General features: G+C 38.6%; 1 protein-coding gene across 1 annotated transcript; it reads left to right on the forward strand.

Annotated features, from left to right (window-relative positions):
• The first annotated feature begins 7,849 nt into the window (after positions 1 to 7,849).
• opn7a (opsin 7, group member a) lies at positions 7,850 to 14,845 on the forward strand. The gene is made up of 6 exons (XM_085804146.1): positions 7,850 to 7,928; positions 9,802 to 9,889; positions 10,457 to 10,619; positions 10,975 to 11,102; positions 11,957 to 12,291; positions 13,660 to 14,845. Exons 2-6 carry the CDS (start codon positions 9,802 to 9,804, stop codon positions 14,296 to 14,298), a joined length of 1,353 nt encoding a protein of 450 aa, XP_085660272.1. The 5' UTR covers positions 7,850 to 7,928; the 3' UTR covers positions 14,299 to 14,845.
• The last annotated feature ends 3,423 nt before the right edge of the window (positions 14,846 to 18,268 follow it).

The raw sequence follows: 18,268 nt of genomic DNA on the forward strand, positions 1-18,268 counted from the left end.
TCTCTATAAACATGCACTCGTATTGAACCCTACAGTATGTGTTGCTTTTGACAACAAGATTATGCCCATTTTTGCCATTGAAAACAATACTAGAGTGGAGGTGATCTTCCTTCTGAGTAGAAGTTTTGCTTTTTAATTAATCAGTGAAAGGTTGCTCTCTTATTTTGAAGCTGTATAGTCCATAAGGCTGCAGCAACTCACTGTGGAAGTAGGACGAGGCCAGAGGAAACAATCAACCACAGCTGTCATGTTCATGCAAACTTTGGGTACTTTGGTGGTATCATATTTTAGCCTTAGGTGATTACTTATTGATGTTTCCGGGCCTCTGCTTTATATTACTTAAAAGATGGCTTCATGGAATAGATGGAACTAATGGAGCTGAACTGATGCAGCCCAGGCTCTGGCTATATCTTTCCCGTGACTTTACAAGTAGCTAGTGAGATTTTACACCAAAGGTTGTGGGATGTGGAACACCTCAGAGATTTTGAAGTAAAGGCCTGATGAGCTGTAATGAAGCGTTGGGACCTTCCCTTCTCTAAAGTATATCAGGTTTAATTTCCAGGCAACTTTCAGGGTTGTGTAGCAAGAGCTGTTCTGTACGCTGACCCTAATTACGAGGACAGCTTCCTGTCTGATGTGTCTTTTTTTGTGACGATCTCTCATCTCCTGAGCTCTCTGAAAAGATCATTTTTCTTGTGATCTAAGAAATTCACACAATAAAGGCCCCACTAAGTTCTTTTTCTATTCATCCATTAGAAATATTACAAATGATCCCTCTATTTTCTGAAATCATTGCTCAGGTACAAGAAAGACGTTTCCCTTTGATCAGTTGCCTGGTCTAATTTTGCCTGCAGTGGAAAACCCCAGCGTGCTTCTAGCTGAGTTGAGTCATATATAGAATAGGAAACTGTGGCCACCTAAGCAGATGGTGTACTCACTGTAAAACATGAGAACACATGAATTTTGTCATTACTTTTCATTATCTTAACATATAGCTTTTTAAATGTATTGATATCTTTAAGTGGAAATAAATTGTATTTTAGAGTGCATATACTAGCAATGCAATCTACTAGTTCCACTGCTGGGTTTTAAATCAGCTTTACGTTCAGAAGGTTGGAAAATTTGAATAGGCTACAATGAATTTTAAGTGAGTTGTGGTTTCTGGTTTGCAGTCTGGTGGCCCTCAGGTTCAAAACACAACTCAAAAAACATTTCACAAAACGCAGCAATATTTCACAAAATCACAATATTCACAAAACGCAATGGTATGTTCCTGAAAATATGGTTGTGTGTTGATCCCCAGGGCCACCATAGTCAAGTATTACTGTACAGTAATAGGATATGCAACTGCGGGGTCTAAAAGAAAGTGATTTACTGCTTTGCTATAGGTTCCTACTCTATATTATTTGCTGTTCGACAGGGATTAGAGTATGGCCCTAGAATATGGAATGAATGTTGCAAGTAACTCCCGGGTGGATCACAACTAGAGTGGTTGCAAATATTTTAGTGCAAACACAGTCTTAACTCATTTAAACCGAGGGGTTAATATACTGTATGTTAGAGCTGGGTGGGATGGACAAACTCTGAAAACATGTTCATGGCAAGTGACATCAAATAAAACGGGTGTAAAGGAAATGGACTGATCCCATTTCATTGATCTCAAAACAAAAGCTGACCACCATATGAGGGTGTGTGGATGCAGTAATTGTTTAGTCATGCGTGTGTGTGTGTGTGTGTGTGTGTGTGTGTGTGTGTGTGTGTGTGTGTGTGTGTGTGTGTGTGTGTGTGTAGTAGGTTGTGACACTCCTGTCGTATAAATTCACTCTTGTTTCTGCTGGAAGTGGTGTGAAAAATCAACAAATGTCCTCTAGTGCCACTCTTCTGTCACAATTAGCTCTGCTCACATGTGAGACACACACAAACTGAAGAACTAATTTCACAGTGCACCCTATATATTGATGATACGCATAGATGAAACTGCTGTGGAGATGCGACATGCATTTGTTGTTTACACTGTGTTGAAGAAACATACTATTATTCATTTTCCCACTTGGAGTTCCTTTTGCTTCACCCGATCAGAAACTTCTCACCTCACTCTTTCAGAACAACAAAAATGTAGAATGTGATCTGTGTATGAATAACCACAGTATTTACAGACAGTGGACTCTTCAGTCATAACTGCTCTCTTGCTGATTGGTCCTGCTGAGAGTAATATTGGCACAGCGAGGCTTAAATCCTTCCACTGCCATTAATAACAGCCTCAGTCTTTCCATTGATCTCCCTATCAAAGGATTCATGTACCTGTGCATTTTCTTGTGCATTTTTTTTCTAATTTACATATAGATTAAAACTTGCGTAGCATGTGGTGTCAGGGATGAAGTGTTTCTAAAAGTTGTAATGTGAGGGTGAAAATAACACAAAAAGATGAATGGTGATTTTATGCTTGTCATAATAAAGTTAAACCTACCTGCCAGTGGTCATCAGTGTCCCACAGCTTCACAGTCATCTGCTCATGGGCTCTATGAACCTGAAGTGTCAGGCAGGGATGTCTGCTCAAGCTAATATCAGAGACGTTCTGCTAATATGCAAGGTGTTGACGATATGCAGGACAAGTACTGTTTACTCAGTTGTCACTGTGACTGTAGAATTTGGTTATCCATTACCGTTTTGTCTTTTGGTTTTATTTGCTGTGTTATACAACAAATATAAGGGCATAGTGCAACATAAAGCAGTTTTTTCCTGATATGGGATTATTGCCAGTATTTGATTCCATACTGCTGAATTACAAGTCTCACTGCATAAATCAATAGTACTTGGCAGGCAAGTGTAAGCAGGTCATTGATTTTTCTTCTTAGTCATGTGTGAATTACTTCATTGCAAACCATTAAATATGAGGCTCAAAAACACACGTAGCCATACTGTTACACGCAGATACTGTCAGAACACAAAAGTAACAAGCCATAAAATGTATTTGCATTTGTCCTGTGCTGCAAGTTCAGTGTTTTTTGTAGTGTATCAGCTGTGAGTTTTTAAGAATACTCTTAGACAGAGACCAAAAGATGATGTGATGCAAAAGCATCATGTTCGCTACATTAAGCTTTCATGGAACAAGCTGTGATAGTCAAAAGACTTATGCATATTGATAAGAAAGGTCAGAAAGAAATACATGCAACAAGAGTCAAATGAAAGACAAGCTATTCTGTTTTAAAACTTTTCTCAAATTCCTTCTGGACATTATTAAGGATTAAAGAAAATTGTTAATTTGAAGGCATTATGACGCATGTAAGCATAAAATATGGGAAAGAATTGGATCAAAGATGTCAAATGTATACAAATGAGAATCCTGACTGTTTAATTACAAAACTCATAGAAAACAGTTAACACTGTTGGTCGGTTGATGCAACAGAAATCTGTGTTGGTGTTTCTGTCTTTCTTCCACAAGATGATGATTGTGTTGATGTTGTGTTGCTCAAAAAGTCCTATCTTGATAGCTTGATAATTCTAGGGTGTTTTGGGGTAGTATTTAAGTGTGAGTGTGCCCCAACCATAACCCTAAATAAACTGTAGGGTTGGTCTGAGAACAAGTCGCTGATAATAAATTAGACAAAAAAGGAGAAAAGAAATGTTTTGTTTTTTTTTCTTTTCTTTAAAAAAAAAACTATTTGCATCTGTTTATGTAATTAAACAAGGTATGACAAGAATCACAATCAGAAAACTGTATTAGTCCCAGAAGGGCATTTCAGTTCTACAAGACAAACATGTATACATTCTCAAACAAAGGAGCACAGTAGTAGGGAATAAAAAATTTTAATATGCCAATCGCACCCAGTGGGGTGCACACACTGCATCTCCATCACCCTGTTTGTAGGAATTATTTAGTGGAAATAGAGAAGTATCTGCTGTTGGTTCCTCATTATTTCAGGCCTCACTGCAGTCTTTTGGATAAAATATAAGTTTCAAAAAATCTAGAATATCATTAAATGCACATTAAGTGGCTTCTTTATGTATTGTTTGTGACTATAGATATACAGTGTGAGTGTCAGAAATTCCTACAAAGTACATTACATATTATTGTAATTCTTAAACCCAGCAGTTATAAAGTTAACTAAAACTGTGATACAACAAAACCTTGTAGGATAAAATAACATCACAAGTTTGTTTGCCAAGTCATTGCCCACTTGTGAGATGTGGCTCAGGAAAGTGAGCAGTGTATTACATCTGGATGCTCTTATATCATTTAAACAAGAAGCCTTTGCTATTTGCAAACATCTGAAATGTCTATGGATATTCTCATTCATCCAGGTCATTGTTCTTTTCTGGGCAAATTGAATCGTAGGCAACTGGACTTGTATTTGTCTGGGAAGACGTTTTGGCTCTTATCCAAGGGGCTTCATCAGTTCGTACGCAACAAGTCTCACTAGTCCGCAACGACAAACGACAAACATCTGAAATCCAATTAAAACCTTTATGACTAGCAATGCTTGATAATCTTATTATTCCCGAGGTATAGGCTAATCTGCGTTATCAATATCCTTCTATTTCTTTAATGAACCTCCTGGTTGCCTGTGCACATGATCTTATGTCCAAAGACCAAAGAACCCCCCCCCCCTCCAGCAATTTTGTGTGTGTGTGTGTGTTTTTATTTGTTAGTTCACACCAATGTTGCAGGAAATTTGTACCTTATTCCAGAGGGTTTGAAAGAAGTCTCTCTTTTTGCCTTGTAGCTACCTCTTTACTTTGTTAAGCCACTTGCAATTACTGAGAATTTCAGTGAGTGTATTGTGCATGGGGTGGGTATTCTGCAAACCTAAGTTTAAGTTTACCTTAAGTTTCTGTTAACCTAAGCCAACATAATGTGTATTCATGTCAGTTAAGTTTGAATATGGTTGGTCACATAACTTTACAGGGTCGATTGTATGATTGTTTACCCCACTGTGAATGTTTGTTTAACCCTTTGTGAGAAAAAAAACAACAACCTGAAAACAAGATTGTTTTTCCTCATTCTATAAAATACTGTCATATGCATAGGGAACCATTTAATGAATAGTCCACCAACATCCAATCCATTCTACATTGTGTGTATCACCCAGCACATTCCTCATAAAGCCCTTCTTATTTCAGCATTTCTGCCCGTAGCTCTTTTGCTCAGCACCTGGCAGTATGAGCGAGAGTGTTACGGAGTAAATGCATTGGTTTACCATAAAAATGACTCTGGGCCAGAGAAAAATAGAGGATGAAATGCAGGAGAGGGAAACGTCTTCTGCCAGAGCTGGACTCAACAGACTGGTTGTAATGATTACATTTAGAATATGGAACATGGCATCACGTGCAGCATTGTTTTTAAAGATTAAATATTAGTCATTACGTCAACCAAGGCTGGCTTAATTTCTGATTTCACCTTTAAGGTCATTTTTCCTATCTAAAAGATGGGAGAAGAGCCTTTTTATTTTGCCACAGGAAAGGCTAGTCTATTACAACCAGAATGGATTGTTCTACTGCATGTCTGTGTATTTTCAGCTGTGTGGAGGAAGATAGATATAGAGGCGAAACACCCGAGGAGCTGCAGATATGAACGAGTGTCTTCCAGGCTGGACTTTACATGGACTCTACTTTAGAACAGTATGTGCATAGCTAGACTGAGTTTCACACTGTGTTATTTCATAAGCTGTACAGGTGCTGGTAGTTTTTGTTTCATTTGGGCAGGGATGGCTATGTTCTGCTTTCAGTGTTTATGATAAGCTACGCTAACTGTATAGCTTTACTTCTACCAACATGACTGGTACCAATCTTCTCATATAAATTTAGGCAGAAAAAAAATCAAGTGCACAAATATCTAATATGTGGTCAGTCAGTGGGCCTTCATTTCTCAAGCAAAACCCCAAGCAGCCCCAGCATGTGCATTAACATATTAAAAGATGTTTAAAAAAAAATAAAAATGAAATAATAATAAGCATAATTAATATTCTGCCTGTCCCTCATGCCTATCCACAGGCAGCTGCAGCGTTTCCTCACAAAGTCTGTGTTAAATGCTTGTTCTATATTCCTACCAGACCACTTTGATGTCCATGCTGTGTTTTATCTTATCGCGGACATTCCCTACCCTCAGTGGCCATCACATTTAATTCTATAAAAACATTACAACCTGAATGCAGCTTTCATCTCAAGCTTTGGCTCAATCTGTTCCAGCCTCTCTCTCTCTCTCTCTCTCTCTCTCTCTCTCTCTGTTTGTGTATGTGTGTGCACGTGTAAATTCACACATGTCAGAAAGGAGGAGATCAAGTGGCGTGCAAGGCAATATTTTCCCTGCGTGTAATTCTTTTGAAGATAATTCATTCCTGCTCTCTAGGTGTGACAAACTGGATTGTTTCCCTTTCTGCATTTTCTGAGACAAATTCAAAATTAATTTTCAAGTGCCACCATGTGTCCCTTTGACCCACTGTGATTGGTTTCATTCATATTTGTTCAGGACATTCACAATGGCGAGTTGTAACTATAAGCAGCACATCATTGCTGACACAATGTGCGATACTCGTGCTATTGAAAGGGACATTCATGAGGAAGGAATTCAGTCATCCTATAAATCACCACACAAACAATATAGATCCAGACTTAACAATGTCAACTCCAGGGGAGCCTTTAGCAAGTCCATTATTACCAACTCTTGTGGAGAAACGTGGTTGCACATAACTCAAAGAATTTCAATTTAAATTCCAGTAAAGATTACAAGGTCAAAATTTCATATTTGAGTAGGCTATGCCATGCTGAATTAGAGAAATGCAGAACATGAGAAAAAATTATTGAATTGAATTGAACATTTCCCTTGTGTACCATGTACCTATTTTCAACTTTTTTTTTACAACTCGTTTTTATTACGGTACTGATGCTGACTTTCAGCTTTGATTTCAGAGAGTTGATGTCAGAAGGTATAGAAATAGGTAACAAAGACTCATTTGATGTTACTGATATGAGTGCCCTCGAAACTTTTAACACCTTTGTATTTCCAGTTTTTCATCCAGTGCAATAAAATAGCTAAGAGAAAATGCATGATTATCCATATGCTGGAATGGTCTGCTTGGTTCAAGTCTGAAAACTTGCTGCAGTGACAGTAGAAACTCATTTGAAACCCAAGTGGTTTTCAAAAATAAAAACTTTTCAGTTAATTTCACACATCATCCCTATAAATACAGGGTTAATGTGCAGGCATACTGTCAGCAGCTGTGTTCATTGCTGCTGGCTGATCACCAGTAATGGACAATGTGAATGTGAGGAGCCATTATTTTTGACCATTTGATATTTGAGTTATATATTTTTTTTTTTTCCCCTCTCTCTCTTTTTTATATTTGCTTTGTTTAGTTTTTACTGTATCTTACAAATATTGTGATCATTCTTTCACTTTGTTTGCTGGGAACATTTATGAATGCGGTCGGGTTGGAGGAGCCAGCGCGTGCACAAATAGATTTCTTAACAAAATGAAATTTCACTGACGCACGCGCGCACACTTAGAGATCAATAAGAAAATAAACAAATAAATAAATGAAGATGCGCTTCGAGACATGAATGCATTACGCTTCAGTGCAAAGAAAAGCCAACACAATAAACCTGTAAATACGCGCGCGTGTAAGAAGACACACAGGGAGAATGAATCTGTAATTGACGTCATTAATTGATCGGAGCAGCTCCCCGTTTGTGGGATCTGAAGCTCCGGTCCGGTTCATTGTAGTGAAGCGTGTTGCTGTGTGTTTCCACACTGATGTACAGTGGGGGAGTATCCAGCCTCTCTGCGCGCTGCTGAGAGAGGAGCCAACATCCCTGGGACCACATCTGGAGGCAGAGGCAGGTTTCCAGGAAAAAACTTAGTGGGACCTTGACTGGATGAAGAAACGCACTAGTGGACGTGGATTTAAGTAGTTCATCCCTTATTCAACGAGGTAAGGCTTTTATTTTGTAATCAAGTCTTGGTGGTGGATTAATTTACTTATATCATGACAGAGGCGCGGATCAATCTTTCTTCAGTTACCCGCATTGATCAGCTGTGTTACATATATATATTTTTTTTTAATAAAGCTTTCAAACATCCAGCTAGAAGCAGCCCATAGAGCTGTAGCGTTTGGATGACTTTTGCCACTTTATGCATGGAGCCATTCAGTTTATTTACCCAAAATGCGCACATTGATGTGAGTTGTGACTGGTAGATCTATGGGCCTGCATCGTGTTTAATCACCTGATGCTTGTGTTTTTTAAGGGTACATACAGTATAGGCTCCTTTTAATATGCAGACTGTCATGAGAGAGGTTCATCAGTGTGAGGAGAATGAAAAGGGTCAAGAGGACAGTTTCATTCATTTGACTGTTTAGATTAATTTTTATAGTAATATGCAAATAAGCACTTTTTTTTGCTTCTATTTATTGTTTTTGTAGGAAATAAAACTATGGCAGTGCATTTGTGGGTATTTAAAGATTGTTTAAGGGATAAATAATCAATCTGATGCTAACAAATTAAAAAATTGAAGTTGTTGATGTAACAGCATCAATATAAAAAAGAGAGGATGTCAAAGTGTCATTTTTGGACAGTCACATCCTAACATAACAAAAAAAATGTAAATTTGTTTCTTCCTTGTTTGGTTCTGGCTGTAACACTGTGACCCTAGCTTGCTCTGACCATACTGATTTTTTTTTTTTTTTTTTAATACACGTGGCTGCTGTAATTCACCAACACAGTCCTTACAGTACACACATTCACATGCAGCCATGGAACACTTTCTCTGGCAGAACTGTGTTGTGCGTTTCAGCAGCCAACGGTCACACATTAAGTAAGATGGTGAGCATCATTCATACTCTCCTGCTGTTTCAGTTATTGCTTTTAATATCTTCCATCTGGTGCCAGAAATTACAAAAAATATCTAAAGACTATCAAAGCAGTAGAATTTGGCTGAGGGGGGCTGAGGCAAATAAACTTTGTGCTGATACAATAAGTGACAATTCTCCGAATGCTCAAAGGATATGTGTGGCCTGTGAGGAATGATACAAGTCTGCATTGAAAACCTGCTGTAAATCTCAATCTATAAGTGACATTTGTGTATCATGTACACAACATATTGGAAATGCTTTGTAGGAGTTGGGCTTGAAACGTCTGTTGCAGTGGTAGAAAACTAACTACAATATTCAGGGTAATGAAAATGCAGTAAAGTGTGTGGTCACAGGAACAACACTTGAGAATGCATTTCCATGTTAACTGTCATTAAACCACTTGTTCATTGAACCTCACGTCATCCATTGATCTGTCAGTCTGTCACTATCTGACATTAGCTGCTGAAGCAGAATGAAGACATGGAAACAGAGTGTTGATAATGTGATCACATGGGTAGCTGCAAGACCTGTTCATGTATTAGTCCATTGCGTGTAAAGCACAGTCAATTAATGCTACATGAGAGGATAACACAATAATTCTTACAAATAGAAATTGAAGTTTCTTTTTTTTCCCCACATGATGTGAATGTGAAGTTTCACAACTGAAACGAGGAATTTTAATGCACGGAATAACTTGAATTACTCACATGAACAAAGCTTTTGACCAACAATAATGCAGAAAGTCAACACCGTCACTACAAACAGTCATCCACAGAGGAGAGCTTGCTACATGTGAAAACACCTTTTGTCTAACGTGCAGCACTTAAGGGTCATTTGTGAAAATCACTTTCAAGTATCTTACTGTGGGGACATTCATTTGAGCTGCAAAATATTAGAATAAAAACAGGTATAAGACCAGTAATCATTAACAATGCTCCTGATGAACTGTTTTCAGATGGGGCTGTTGGATGAAGACAATGCATTCCTCTCCAACATACCTGTGCCACTGGATATAACGGTGGCTGTGGTCTACTTTGTTTTTGGTGAGTAAAATCCTCAGAAATTCCACTTGTCACAATTACCAACTGTATACTCTCAATAGTTGAATCTGTATTTACCACATTGTGTATGTGTATATGTGTTTTCTTCCTCAGGGAAATGCACAGATACACATAAAGCTGTAATCTCCGCATAACGGTTTATATATTATTATCTGTGGGTCCTATACAACAACATAAGAGGCCTCTGACAATTGATTCTATAGCTGGACCATGCACTGAAAAAGATAACTAGGTTAACTTTCATCATGATCTTGATCTTGGTATCTCTACTTGACAAACCTTGTATTTAATGAAGCTGCAGGCCACACACTGTTTTAAGGAAAAAAAAAAAAAAACTAACTTAACTCGAGGCACAGCCAGCTGATTGCTTGCTTTATAGTCTCATAAGATGTATTAGAGAGTGGAATCTTGTCTGATCGCTACAGAAAACCAGTGAGGGTATATCCTAAATCATCAATTTGTTGCTTTAAAGATGCAAAATGATTCAGGCAATGTGTTAAAATAAGGCAAAACTAACTCCTTGACACTTTTCACCCTATTTTCCTGCAGGAGTATGTTCACTGTTTGGCAACAGCACACTGCTGTATGTTTCCTACAAGAAAAAGCACCTCCTGAAACCTGCTGAGTACTTCATTATCAACTTAGCTGTTAGTGACTTGGGCCTGACTCTGTCTCTTTACCCTATGGCGATAACTTCAAGCTTCTACCACAGGTACTACACCCAGCACCGACTGTGGCATTAATAGGTATAGCAAAGCAAAGGAGTAAAGACAAAGTCTCACCACTTCAAAATGAGACACTTTCATATGAAAGGTGCACTGTAAGGAAGAATCTTCATAGGTACTGCTTTCAAATCAGCCACTCTTTCAAATTTCATGGCTTATTTAAATATACAGTATTTGCTTGGTTAGCAGTACGGCTTCCTGTGAGTTCAGATATGAAGTGCACTGCTAATGCTGCTCTCCTCTTTTCCCTCTCTCACCTTCTCCCTCATTGATCTTTCCTCTCTGTCTTTGCTTTGCACTGTCCTCTTTTTCTTTCTCACACCCCCTCTCCCTCCCACACAGGTGGCTGTATGGGAAAACAGTGTGCTCCATATACGCTTTTTGTGGTATGTTGTTCGGCATCTGCAGTCTGACCACTCTAACCCTGCTAAGCATGGTGTGCTTTGTGAAAGTATGTTACCCATTCTATGGTAAGTCATCAGAGAAGATGTTTTTTGTGTTTTTTTCTCATTGAAATGACACAGGATTAACTATCACATCCCTACGTGGCTGATTGTTGATTTATCTGTAGAGGAAAAGAAAATGATAATCCCCCTGTGAAGTGCTGCTCATTAGCCTTTCTTTGATGAATGACAAGTCCAGGAGCTGCACTCAATAAGCTTTACTTGTGATGTTGGTTGATGCAGTGCAATGGGGCCTTCTGTTTGACCTTAAGAAGGAGTGTTTCTTGACAACATCCTTAATAAGAAGAACAATTAGAAACAGTATTCATTAAAAAAAAAAAAAAGTTTTAAAGAAAAATGTAGGTGAATTATTTTTAGGCCACTTCCGTAATCAATGAAAGTAAACATGGAATATTTACTGACTATTTATTGACTGAACTGAACTGAGGAAACTACAAATAATAATGATGTCCAGAAATGTGGGAATTCACCTTTCTAAATATAAAGGTATTAACTCGCCAAGTATTCAACATTTGAACTTTCTATAGGATGAAGTCCATCTTTCAACTACTTCATCTCTTCACACCAGCACAAATAAGGACAACCCCCCGAATAGCTTCCTGTTCAAAAGCCTGAGCTGTCATTCCTATTAAAAATGAACAGGCTATCTCCCTCTCTGTGGGAGAAGGCCGTTGCCCTCCATTTGAATGTAGCCTTTCCAGTTGAAGTTGAAGTGCTTCTGGATACACATCTCAGAAAACCAGAGTTATCAAACAACCTAAAGATTTCCTATTGTAGCATACATATTTTGGCAAATCAGAAGTATTATAATTGTGCCAACTACATGACCAATAAAATATTAATCCGATCTGTGTTCACAGGAAACAGGTTCAGCTCTGTTCATGGCCGTCTGCTGATTGGCTGTGCTTGGGTCTATGCCTTATTGTTTGCCTGCTCTCCTCTGGCCCACTGGGGGGAATATGGACCAGAGCCTTACGGCACTGCTTGTTGCATCGACTGGCGCTTGTCCAATCAGCACAGCACAGCACGCTCTTACACTGTGGCACTGTTCGTCTTCTGCTACATCCTTCCGTGCTGTGTTATCGTAGCATCCTATACGTGCATCCTGATTACAGTGCATGCATCCCGCAAGACTATGGAGCAACATGCATCGAGGCAGACCCACATGAGCAGCATCCAGACAATCATTGTCAAGGTAAGAGGAAGGTATACTCTAATTATCACTGCCAGAGATACCGCTGGGTTCATATCCTATTAATTGCTTTCACACGTTCTGCTAGTCTGAATTATAAATACTGACCTAAAGATAAAATTTTCTAAGAATAATTCTTTCAAGAGTTTTTGAGCTTTGCTTTACAGCTTCTGCACTCTGCTCCAATCTCTCGATCTCTTTTCACCTCTCCACACTTCTTGCCCTCATCATTACCGTGTCTACATATAATCACAACCCAGAAGAGTATCATTAATCCAGTGCACCCTTTCAACTACATGCAGAACATACACACCCACAGACAAAAATATAGCCACGTCTGAAATTCAACTCAGTGCCAGACTAATACTTATGATTACTTGCACAAACCTTAGCAAAAAACAAAACAAAACAAGATTGCACAACCAATCTGTGTGAATCAGAACCTTCGAAATAAATCAAGGGAAGGAGGTGCCAATGAGTTCGAACTGTACTGACACCGCACAGTTATCCAGATAATGTGGGGTTCAAGGGTAAATATCAAAGCACCATCTTAGAGACCAGAGCTCTCTAGAGGGTTCCTCATTCCTCCATTTGTTGAAGAAATTGGCAGTGACCTCAATAGATCCTCTAGTGATGCAGCTTCTCATTAGCAGAAATTGGCTCTGGTTGCACTGTGATGGATGAGAAGCTGCTCCTGCCTTAGCTGACAAATGGTCATCATCATACTCTTCTCCATAACGGTGAGAGTCAGCCATACTAGACAGCCGTGACTTCGTTTTTATCTCATCCCTTTAATAAAATCAATACTTAACATTTGTCTCATTGTCACTAAATCCAACAAGAGCACCAAAGTCAACAATGAATTGGTCCTACATTGGTCCACGCTCATTTGTGTTGGAAAACATGATGTTGTAGTTCAATTTTTGTCTTTACTATTAACTACTAACTATTTAACAAATACGCCACCTTCTTGTAAAAGATGTAATGTTCTTTCATGAAAATGCTCTCTAAGGCACTGATTGTGTATTGATCCGCCGACAAAAAAAAAAGTCCCAAACAAATACACAATTTATTCTAGTTTGACTAATGACTGATGAAACTCAGTGTCCATATGTTTTAGGAAGCTTCCTGATGGTTTTTAAACATTAAATAGTATATTCACTCTATAGTAAAAACAAGGGGGATTATTAAGAGCCAGGGAAACCAGATGAATACATTGGTGATTTTGGTTGAATCATGGGATTTATTTACAATGAGAAAATTAATTTTGAAATGTACTGCTATGGGGGAAATACACAACATCTAGAACAGTTTCCTCAAAATGTATTCTTTTAAAAATAACTTTCCTTCTTTTGCCCTTTTTCCTTCAAGCTAAGTGTTGCTGTCTGCATCGGTTTCTTCGCAGCGTGGAGTCCCTACGCTGTGGTTTCCATGTGGGCAGCTTTTGGACACATTGAGAACATTCCTCCTCTGGCATTTGCCATGCCAGCCATGTTTGCAAAGTCCTCCACCATCTACAACCCCATCATCTACTTAATGCTTAGGCCAAACTTCCGCAGGATGATGCGCAGGGACATGGGTGTTCTGTGCCATGCGTGTCTGAAGAGCTGCCTCTGCCTCCAGGGCCCGGTGAAGTGCTGCTCCAAGCCAGAGATCAGAGTCAGACTTCGCACAATCCACAGACAAACCAACCAGTTCCCCTCCTCCAACTCCTCTGCTCAGCCCCCTGTGGCTCTGTCAGGGGGTCACAGTTGTGACAAGTGCAAGGATGCTTTTGAATGCTTCAGACACTACCCTCAGATGTGTGGTGTCACTAACCCAGCTGCTAATGGCGATTCATCTAAGGATCAAGACACACCAGTTCCCCAAACGCATATGCAGAAGACTCAAAGCGTGTGCCACAAGAAGTCTCTGCTGGCCACTATGTGCGCAAAAAGGACTTCAGAAATAGACAACCTCCACATTAATTTGGAGATGGTCCCTGGGCATGCAAAAGTGGCCTGGCCCTGATGTTTCAACCAATTTATAGAATAATGTTTACAGAATATCTTGGGACATATTTTGCAGGTCATGTTCTTTAATTTCAGGAAAAATTATTCAGGAACAAACCATATACTCCCAAAGTATTTGGGCAGCAGCCATGTAACTTACCTATTTTCTTTATTGCCCTCCATGCATAACTTTGACTATTTATGATGGAAGGTGTTTTGTTTACAACGCATATACAAATGTTACCTTCACGTTTTTAGATGTTGCAAATGGGATTTCTTAGAAAAATGTTGTGCTGCCTCAGATATTCCTTGAAGAAATACTACCATCCTCCAACTGGAGATATACTGTATGTCTCTGTGTAATCTTGGATTTAATGAGGTGCTTGAATTTTACATTCACATTAGCTTGGTGAGGCTGGATAGAGAGTAACTTCTAATATTTATAATGACTAAATAATTACAATAAAAGTACTTCTATTTATCTTATAGTTTAAGGTTTAGGTGTTATTTATTACACCTACAATTGAGATTCAAATTTTGCTATATCCTAAATGGTGAAAGAGAAACAAGCCACTTTTTTCTCACCCACTACAAAATCAGTACACTTACATAAACATAACAGAAATCTGTTAGGTGATAATCTTTTTAATGTTGGGGGAAAAAAACAGTGTGGTCATGTAGGATCCCATCACTAATACTAGGAAGCGGCATTTGAAAGAGCAGGATATTCAAAAATATAACTTGCCATTTGAAATGTGTTTTTAAAAATATCTTCTTCCCCTGCGGCTAATGGTATCCTCGAATTAAAGCTGACATTCTGTTCTTTCAACAATTTTTTTTTTTTTTTTGACAAGTGCTGTGCAAATACTTGTGGACCTAATTAAAATGTTTGATATTATTTTTACCGGTCACCAAGTCATTTGCTGCTTGTATTAATCTTAGTGAAACCTGACTTCAATCCCAGGGAATTACACCGTCTGGGAACAAGGTACGACAGTCACTAATATTGCTTTCGTTCTCAGATGGTTCACTTGTATCTAGAGTTTCACTGCACTGGTTTGTCCTCATCATGGCTTTATTGTGAAAGAGGGTATAAGATTTGATAATATCCACTGGTCAGGCCTAAATGGTGCTGGTTTTGGTTAATAATCACATAGCAATATACCCTGAATGTGAATGTGAGAACTGATAGCCATCTCATTTACACTTCCTTTACTATGCCAGCCCAAATATTGTTTACATTTGACAAATGCAGGAATTTAGTTTATGGTGCTTACTCAATTATCTGTGTACACACTGGGTAGAAAACAACACTGCTGGAAAATGACATTGTTATATGACAGTCTTGTGTTATTAGAACTTCAAGTCATTCTTTTTTGTAGTATTTGTACAATGAAAATAGAGTATTTATTTACTTGATTATGTAACAGCTATAAACTTTTATTTTACTACAACAGAGAGAAAGGGAAGAATGACAAATTAAAACAAACCAATATAAGACAGGTGATATAACTGTAGATATGGTAATTCATGTACTGTAGTGTACTATGCCGTTTGTGCTGTCTGTAACTGTTATTGTGGGATAATCCACTGTATATCGTGAACATGATTGGAACGGGATTTGGACAAGAACTCAGGACCAAATCCATCTTTGTTTCAGTTTCCAAGCTGCTCCAAAGAAATGTTTTCTTTGCATTAGCTGATACCATGGGTCAGCTATTTCATTTAATCTAATTAAAATATCAGTTTTGCCTTTTTAATTACTTGTTTCTGGTGTATGTCCTATGTTGTGAGCTATACTGCTTTTGATGAACTAGAGAAGTTCATTAGATTTTATCTATCGATCAACAGGGTGCCAGGGTTGCAGCATCTTTATATCTGATTTAGGAAAAAATGGATTCAATTACTGTTAAGAAAACAGAAAGCCGGAAACACTTGGGCCCCAGAATCTTATCATTAATCCTTAATGGCATGAAGGGATTTAGATTATTGTATTCACCAAGGAGATTATTAAACTCACCATGCAAAAAATATCATCATTTGATTGATAAAAACATACTATCATCACATCTGTAATCCATTAAAAGATTAATTAAAATGTGATTTCAAACCGTCTTTTCAATGACACTGAAGGAGAAAAAAAATGCTTATATTTCTAGTCTGTGGAATAGAAATCTACATTGTGCAGGAAGACAAAACTCTTAATCATCATAGTAAAAGAGTTTTCTACAGTGTAGATTGTAGTTTTTCTGACTTCTTGTTTAGCTTAAATGTTCAATAAATTACATTCACACTTTTAGAGTTTTAGAAACATATGTACAAACAGTTTATTCAAAACATGTCATAATGGCTTTCCAGTGGTTCCATATTTGATGACGTCTGTGAAAGTTCATTTATGTGATACTGACACATATTAGTCACATACTGCGTAGTGAGCTGTATCAACACTGTGATAATCAGCCCATTCAGTCAATGAATTTATGTCATGAAACCTCCAAGATAAATGTATCTCGTCACCCAAAACGTGCAGTTGTGAGATAATGTAATAATCATTACATCATAAATCCACACTGATAATTCAAGTAGCTAACTAGCAACTTATATACCTTTCATTTCACTGTCAACATGCGTCTCATCAAATCTCAGTTTGACTTTTTTTGGGGTCACAACAAGAAAAGATAAATGGTCACTCGGGAAACAGTGCATTAGCCATTATGTTTGTGTCTGTCTGGAATAAATGTTTATCACACATCATGATTGTCTGTGAATATGGCTTCATGATTCTGTAAAAATACCCAAACCCTCAGGTAAAGCTACAGTAACGGTATTTCATTAAAACGTCACAATTCATATTCAAATTCATAATCTTGACAAGGCAGTACAAAAAGAAAAAAAGAATCACTTTTGCAATACTTCGTCATAACACACATACATACAGTAACAGGCATGTTGTAACCGTGTCCACACCGTGTCCTAACTGGATGCAACACGAGCGAGCGACAGCTGCTAAATTAATGGTTTCCTATTGTAATGTCCTAACTGGCCGCGAGCGACGCAGCGCGATGCGGCGCGACGCGACGTTTAGAGCCGACGCCCCGTTTCTATTTCTGTCGCTTGTGGATCCTCCACCGTCACCAGATCCCCCGCAAATAACACATCGACAAGAAATTAAGTGGCAAATTGCATCTTTTCGTCGGCTTATTATTTGCGGGTTGTTGTTTTTTTTTTTTTAATCTTATAATGTCACTGCAACACGCAGCTCTCGGTGCTTGTCGGTGTTGTGTAGTTAGAGCTGTGTCTCCCTCCTGTTTCCCAGGTAGGAGGGGGACAATAGCCCACCAGGGCTGGGCGATAAAACAGTAGCCTATAAATTGTGAAATAACTTTTCTTCAATAGAAATATGAGACGTGGTCAATAGGTTTCATTCATCCATGTTTTGGCAGACAATACCAATAACCAATGATATTGAGATTTCCACCACGCCGAACCAATCATGTGGCTGGAATAGAGCCAGTCAACACGTGTATTTGTTTGGGTTGCTGCAGACAGGCACATCAGCTGACACCGCCGGTAAAAAAAAAAAAAAGAGAGAGAGAGAGAGAGAATGAGTGTTGTCTCGAAAAAGATAAGTAAAGGAGAACTTGGACAAGTGACTGATAAGACGCGTGGTGCGCAATGGGGACACTAGGCAGTTGGAGCGGACCGCGGTCACGGTGCGGCCGCTCTGCTGCTCACCCCATGTGTGCGACACATAACGGCCGCTTCAAGGAGACTAGTGGACTTTTTTTTTTTAATAGCCTCTTCATTCATCTTGGGCGGGGGGCGGTGCGCTGTCTTATAATGTTACAGAAAACCCTTCATTATGTTTTTGCTACTCGTGTTCCTACACTATAGATAGGCTACAACTTGCCGTTGGCTGTATATAGTATTCCAAGAAACTTGTTTTCCGTTTAAAAGGCACAACTCCCATCTTTTAACCGGGTAGTTAC

This window comes from Trachurus japonicus, chromosome 17, assembly GCF_045865225.1.
Source record: "Trachurus japonicus isolate A0001 chromosome 17, Traja_1.0".
NCBI classification, from domain to species: Eukaryota; Metazoa; Chordata; class Actinopteri; order Carangiformes; family Carangidae; genus Trachurus; species Trachurus japonicus.

Bases quoted from the DNA above. Each gene is read 5' to 3' on its own strand.
- opn7a (XM_085804146.1), top strand. From the start codon at position 9,802: ATGGGGCTGTTGGATGAAGACAATGCATTCCTCTCCAACATACCTGTG. The intron at 10,620-10,974 runs GTACTACACCCA...CCTCCCACACAG, and splicing joins ACTTCAAGCTTCTACCACAG to GTGGCTGTATGGGAAAACAG. The intron at 12,292-13,659 runs GTAAGAGGAAGG...TTTTCCTTCAAG, and splicing joins TCCAGACAATCATTGTCAAG to CTAAGTGTTGCTGTCTGCAT.